The 7500-nt window shown below is 39.0% G+C and overlaps 1 protein-coding gene across 1 annotated transcript in view; it reads right to left on the reverse strand.

Annotated features, from left to right (window-relative positions):
• LOC113825608 (uncharacterized) overlaps nt 1-2548 on the reverse strand; it is a 4231-nt gene extending 1683 nt beyond the window's left edge. Inside the window, exons 1-3 of the mRNA XM_027378445.2 lie at nt 2391-2548; nt 307-771; nt 109-179 (exon numbers count right to left, since the gene is read on the reverse strand). Coding sequence (XP_027234246.1) covers nt 109-179; nt 307-771; nt 2391-2460 — 606 coding nt within the window. The 5' untranslated portion in view covers nt 2461-2548. The remainder of the gene's footprint in view (nt 1-108; nt 180-306; nt 772-2390) is intronic.
• Nucleotides 2549-7500: the final 4952 nt, after the last annotated feature.

Genomic DNA, 7500 nt, shown 5'->3' on the forward strand with positions numbered 1-7500 from the left:
CCCCTATCAAAAAATTCTGCCGACACATTTTCCTACCAAGTAAGCGACAGTTAAACCTCGCAATTCTGATGATCAACTAGCATTTTAAGCATTGTGAAATAAACCTACCCGAGTATCTGGTATGTGTACCACGAAGTCTGCCATGCATATTCCGTTCTCGGTCTCTTTACAGCCATCAGCTGGGAGAAAAGAAATCAGTGTGGTTGGAATTCATATGAAAAAGCTAATGCGATTAGTGTTTATCAAGACAAAAGAAAAAGTAATGCTATGTGATTTGACAAACCATTGTTTGACAAATAAACTTACAATGCAAATGCGGCTCATCGAACGTCAAGATGCAGTAGCCTGCACGCGTCTGCTCTTCCGTAAGAGGCTTCGGGAGACGGAACACGCACCCTGAGGAGTCCCGGCGCGATGACAGGACCGGCTTGTGATACGTGATCCTGTAGGAGTGACTTCGTGGTGGCGTCATTCTATCGGCGTGTTCTAACTCGGACGATTCTTCGTCGAAGGTGGTGTCGTTGAGGGTGAGGTCCCCGACTGCCAGGTCCGATTCTGACGGGTGTCTTCCGTGGCGAGGCGAACGCAAAGGTCGGTACTTTGCACGCAGGGCGCAGCCATGTAGCTCATCGGCGGCTGACAAGGCCACGCGCACCCCGCGGCCGGCATCCTGGCCGTCGTCACTGGCGTGCAGCTGATGCTCCATGAAGCTTTGGCAGCAGAGAGATTTTTCACGCACACAAAAGGATGTCTCTTCTTTGCCTAGATCACCTGCAGATCAATGTGAAATATATCATATTTTAGCTTTGAGAGTCTAGGTAATTAGTGTAGACGAGAAGAAAACACGCCCACACTTATTATCATGCAGTAACAATAGGTGCGCAGCGTTTATGCTGCGGTTAATGCATACACACAAATTTTCGGCAACGATATCACAGGCGTAGGAAGGTATTTTGAAGTGAGGGCAAATGTCCCGGTGGGGGAGGGGGGGGCAGGAGGCGAAGCCCCTGGATTTTAGCAGTTTCCAAGAGAAATAATTTATGCACTAAAATGTCAGACATTTTTATTTAGATAAAACCTGACATAATGGCTACTTCATTTTGAACACCAGACTCTCAGTTGCAGGGGGAAGTGTTCAAAACAACTGGGTAACTAAGGAATTGACTTCTCTTTACAGGGGATGTCCTCGAAAGTTGCGGAGTGGGGGGTCCCGCCCCCCTCCATTCTAGAGTGCCCCCCCCCCCCCCACTGCCCTTCTACGCATATGTATCTCTTACTGTTAACCTTTCATGGCAAAATATAAATGCAATATAATGGAACCTAAAGACGCAGTAGCAAACAAGCAAACTCAAACGCAACCCACCCTCTTGCCGCCGCCCATCAAACGAAATAAACCGACGCGCTGGCAACTGCGCGACGCCGTCGCCTTTCCCGCCAAAATCCAGCGCCGGAAGGCAAAGGCCACGTGACTCGTGCTTCCAAGTTTTATCTTTATTTCCATTTACTGGAGACTTTTTCTTGGGTCTTATGTATACTTTCGACGATTATTTACGATATATTGAGAGTATAGTGACTTCAAAATTTAATTTCAAATTTGAATTACGTTTGGTTAACTCTTCTAAGCTTTCGATACATTATTTTTTTTCTTTTCGATTTAATCAGTTATCAATATTTTTGCTTCGGTAACATTAGCCAATGGACCGGTAAAAAGCACTGTTTAATCCGTTTGCTAACCTAAGAATCTAACGGTAATTTTGAAGTTTCTCCCGTTAACCTTATGATCACCAGCCTTATTTTTTATTTTTATTTTTTTTTAGAAATTTCCCGTTCAATGTTTAATTTTTTCATGTTTAAGGAAACGCTGGAAGGATTAAGTAAAGCAAGAAACGTTTTCCCTTAAAGGTGAGAACTTACCTGGGAAATCGGGGGCCATGTGACTACGCTCGCTCTCTTCCTAACTCTACTCCCCTCTCTTACTCTTTTCGCGCTCTCCTCTCTCTCTCTTCCTCCTTCTCCCTCCCTCTCTCTCTTCATCCTTCTCCTCTCTCTCTCCCTCCCTTCTCTCATCTCTGCCCTTACCTCCTTCCTCCCTCTCTCCAACTCCCTTACTTTCTCCTTTTCTCTTCCTCCCCCCTTTCTTCTCTAAAATCTAACCGACACAAGCACACTCACGCACTCAGTAATGAAGAAATGAAAAATACGGCCAAAAACAATCAAAGCATTTTGACTTTATCTCAGTAAGAGGAATAAGTCTTTAACGTCTCCCCCTAAAGAGCAAGTCTCTTTTGGGTGGATTAGAAAGAAAAAGGTTTTAAAAATCAGTTACGCACTGATAACACAAAAGAATGCAAATAAACTTCATAAACAATGGTCTAGACTGTTCTAATTACCTGGTGTCGACGTCTTTTCGGACTTGACCAAGACGGGGCTCGCGTGCGTGTCCTGTCGACCAGAGCGCATCCTTGCAACTGGCGCGGGAATCTAGAATTTTCTGCCTTCCGCCAGGCTCGATTCCCGCCAAAAATAGAATAGTATCTAGCAAGATTTAAAATAAATTCTAACCCGATGAATCTACTTTTAAAAATCTTTACACTTCGAGGAATTAGTTATGTGCATATGAAATCCACGTTTGTAGGAGGGAAAGATAAAATAAAAAGACAACTTGTTCGATACGTTTCGAGCGTTCGAAACATAATGAATTTGTCTAGGGTTAACCTTGTGATTGATTATGCTTTTGGTGAGATTAATCTAAAAATTAAATGGATCGACATTTTCTCTCTTTCATAAAACAAAAAATAATTAATTTATGATATATTCAACGGGCTTTAAAAGAGTTTATGCGACTTGATCGGTTCAATCATAGGGGCTGGCCTGACGTTTATATTAGATTAAATCAACTGCATTTCAATTTGATCTTAGATACAGTATATGCTAACTATACAATTCCAGTCGCCTAACAAAGATTTGAGAATTAGAACGAGGATATTTCAGATTATCACTAAAAGAAGAAAAGAATAAAAACAGCAGCAGTACATTAAATAACATCACCCATAAGATATATTCATATAAACATTATACTAAGCTATATATAGTACAACCCACCGAATCACTTAAAATTTGCTGTCAAATGCAACATGTAATTTTAACCTTTGTTGAGGGAAACTAAACGAGTGATACATATCTCCCTAAACCACACCCTTTGGTTATGCACTCTCTATATAGTATTGATATAAAGACGGTAATTGCAACTCATACTACGAGTGCAATAGGAAGTCCGAAAGCTTTAAAAAAACGGTTAAATACCGAAAGAGGAGATGGATAAACAGAAATGGAAAAAATAGCTAAAATAGATAAGTAAATAGATGAATAGAGAGCGAGGTAGAGAAAGGTTGGAGATTTTGCCTGTTTCAATAATTTAGAGTGTGTATTTGGAAACGATTTTTGCCAACAAGTTTACTGTACATTAGATATGTGCAACATCCAAAAGAGAATCCATTATTTGATTCATACTGTGGTATTACTATCACTGATAGCAGAAATAATGGCACGTGTTGATGATGCAGCTCACCCTAAAAGCATGAGAATATACAAAAGTTTATGCTGATTTAGTTTTACATGACGGCGAAAAAATAAAGCACTTATAATGTACAGTAGGCTGTTTTTTTACACTATAATGAATAAGCTCATATACATACATACACAGACACACACACACACACACACACACACACACACACACACACACACACACACACACACACACACACACATATATATATATATATATATATATATATATATATATATATATATATATATATATATATATAATTTGTGGTCTAAAACTGAGAACTGCATTTTCCAAGACATGATAGCAGGGAAATACCTCGATTATTTAGCGGCCCTGTCATGTCCTTTTGGCCATTTTTCCGTATTGGGTTAATCGTTGCCATATCAAATCGCTTTGGCCCAGTTATAGATCCAAAGCATCTGTCAAATAATGCAAATTGCATTTTATTTTCTGTTTTCTGTTAAGATGTTTCATCATTCAATGAAACTCCAAACCCCTTTCCTTTACCTACATAATTTTTAGATGAAATTTTTTTGCTTTATTTTCTTAGTATTGTACAAATATATATATTTTTTCAAATTCTCATTTACATAGACCTGCTCGGTTGCTACACATCCCTACTTATCATAATCTTTCCTTATGTTTGGTTTCAGCTTATTTGTCTCACCCAATACAGTTGCGGATTGTTTACATCTATTTTTTCTAAGTTAACTAGCCATTCTTTATAGTGATTGCGCTTCTTCTTTTTCTTTTTTTAAAATCACAATCAAAGCATGCTTCATTTTGCTTGAATTTCTATTTAAACCCAAACATTTCCCAAACATTTTTGTAGTTCTATGGAATGTCTTTTCAGCTTTTCGAGTGGTTTTCATAATGCCATTAACTCCATAGCCTACTATGGTTTGGCTTTTCTCAATGCCTTTTCTTAATTGTTCTGATAATTGGGATAAACCACTGCTCCAGCTGAGCGAAATAGACTGGTATAAGTTCCTCATATTTTTCATCTATTCTGCCTTGATCAATACCCATTTCAGCAATATCTCGCTTAATCACCTGTAACTCCTGTATAAAAAATTGGGTCTCTGAAAATTCATGTGATAAATTCCTAATCATAAACGTTTTGGTAGCTTCCCTTATGAGCTGCTGTTCTATACTTACTGAATGTGTATTAAAAAATATATGTATTTGTCACATTCACATTGTAAAAGTCATTAGAAAGATTTAGCTTAGCCATTGATATTGCAAATCCCGCTAGACTGTGAGTTGTATGGACATGATCCACCAAGTTATTTTTTTTCACTCCAAGTAATCAGCATATGGAATCACATCCAACTCTTAAAAATAACCTATACCTGAGTAGTTGCATGTGAAGTAGTCAACTGCAGAGGATCCTCCTTTATTTGCCATTGAAACATCTGTCCAACTGTCTAGACGTGGAGTAATTCTTCCATTGACTATACATTCACCTACATCACTCAAATATGTGCTGAAATGACTCCCATGAGCGCTCAATTGCTCATCAGTTGTCTTTCTTTCACTTGATTGCACAGCTCCATTATTGGCGTCATCGAGCTTACCAACCCGTGACTCATGGCAAGTTTGTTAAAATTGTGCGAGGCCCCACTTAATGAAGCTTCACACATTCGGACATGCATATACTCAGAAATAGATGCATATCTGTCTATCTATCTGATATCTATCTATCTATATATCTGTCAGGTATATATGCATGTCTAGACTGATATATATGCATTCATTTCTGTGTATGCATGTCCGTATAATGAATATTTATTGGGTCGGGCCTCGTACAATTTTAACAAACCGGCCGTTAAAATCTCCCACTGAAATGCATGGGTCGGGTTCATACACTAATGCTAAATTCAAAAGTCTGGAAAAGCATTGGTATGAAAATCAACAGGAGCCTGGGCACAACTCCTTGTTAAAGCAATAACATGAACAAACACACAAACAAACACATAAAATTAATATTCAGTATGATAGCTTGAACGTATACACATGAATAACGAAATTATAAGAAAGCCTGTATATACTTGCCGGTGCAAATATTACTTATCTTACATATTTCTGCCTCGATTCCTCCGTCCGTCCGTCCGTCAAAACACAATGGTAGTTATATATAAAGAGGAAGCCCAACTATGGCTTCTCTATATATGCCTGCAGCAAGGGCTACCCTAAACAAGCAGTCTTCCGTATAGAATCTCTGGCTTACTGCTAGAAACCCCCCGTTTATGTAAATTAAGCCGTGGATTGGGAGAGAGAGAGAGAGAAAGGAGTACCCGCAGCCTGGGCCGTGCGAGCGTGACTCCCTGGTTTATCTCCCACACCTCCGTCAGTGTCCTGGAGGCGGGAACAAGCAGTTGAGTGCTTGCCAGTTCTGGAGGCTTTTGGAATATAATAAAACTGAAATATCTTCATATGTTTAACTGAGAGCAGTAATATCAAGGTAATGAAAGCGAAACGAAGGATATATCTTCGTATTATTTTAAGAATGAATAAAAACGTCGTTGGAATGTCCACGGAGGTTGCCCAGGATGGCGGTCCCAGGTGGTAACAGGTGGAAATTCCAGGCGTCCAGCCTTGCCCGTTGCCTCGGCGTCCATCGGCACGATGCGTCTCATGATAATTAGTCGATGTCCCGATAAGTTAGCCGCTCTCATGAGTTCTCTGGTGTTATGTCGCTCGGTTATCCGCGCCCTATTCAGAGCTTGACTGTTTTGTGTTTTTGAATAGGCCAAAAAAAAAAAAGATCTGTAAAATGTAAACTAACATTATTCTATGGCCACCGAAGCCGGTGACTTCTTGGCTATATTGGAATATTGGTAAGACAGAAATATGATGATATTTGGTCAAGCCTACAGCCACATTATGATTCAGTGCATTTCGTTCAATGGCAGACGTCTACAGAAGTCACTCTTTCTCTCTCTCTCCACCCAGTCTCTGTCGCTGTCTGACTCTCTCTCTCTCTCATAGATAGACACATAGATAGGTATAAAGACAAACATAAGGATACATACATATGTAATAAAAAGAAGCACACAAAAATACATATGATCATATATGTTTGCATATTACCGTACATACAATCAAACGCACACATGTATACACCCGTGCCAAAGGCTCAGTTATTGCAAGGCTTCACGGGTGGCGTCTGGCCCCTGAAAATTGTGTTGCAAGCATATCACTGTATCACTGTCACTATTTCCTTTTTATCTCTCCCCATCCTTTCCCAATATTTCTTTGTATCTCATTTTCACTTTCACTCTCTCTTTCGCTCTCACTTCATTTTGTCTAGCTCTCCCAATTTCTCTCTCTCTCTCTCTCTCTCTCTCTCTCTCTCTCTCTCTCTCTCTTTTTCTCTCTCTCTCTATATGTATGCATATATGTATATATATATATATATATATATATATATATATATATATATATATTTATATATACATATATATATAAATATATATATATATATACATATATATATATATATATATATATATATATATATATATATATATACATATGTGTGTGTGTGTGTGTGTGTGTGTGTGTGTGTGTGTGTGTGTGTGTATCCAACCATCTACCTATCTCATTAGGGTGCACTGTATGTAAGTCCAGGATATGCGGATACTGTTTTTTTTTTGTTGTTTTTGCTAATATATCTATGTAGATATATAAGTACACGTATGTGTGTGTGTGTAATAAAACACAAACTCGCAATAACTATCTGTATGTTCTAACCTTATTTGTATACCAATTATACACACTCTCTCTCCTCGTGTGTGTGTGTGTGTGTGTGTTTATGTGTGTGTGTATGTGTGTGTGTGTGTGAATGTGTGTGTGTGTGTGTGTGTACCAGCTGAACAAAAGGAAAAGTTAAAAGGACAGACTACCCTAATCTTCACGCCAACGTC

The sequence above is a fragment of the Penaeus vannamei genome, chromosome 2 (genome assembly GCF_042767895.1).
Source record: "Penaeus vannamei isolate JL-2024 chromosome 2, ASM4276789v1, whole genome shotgun sequence".
NCBI lineage: Eukaryota > Metazoa > Arthropoda > Malacostraca > Decapoda > Penaeidae > Penaeus > Penaeus vannamei.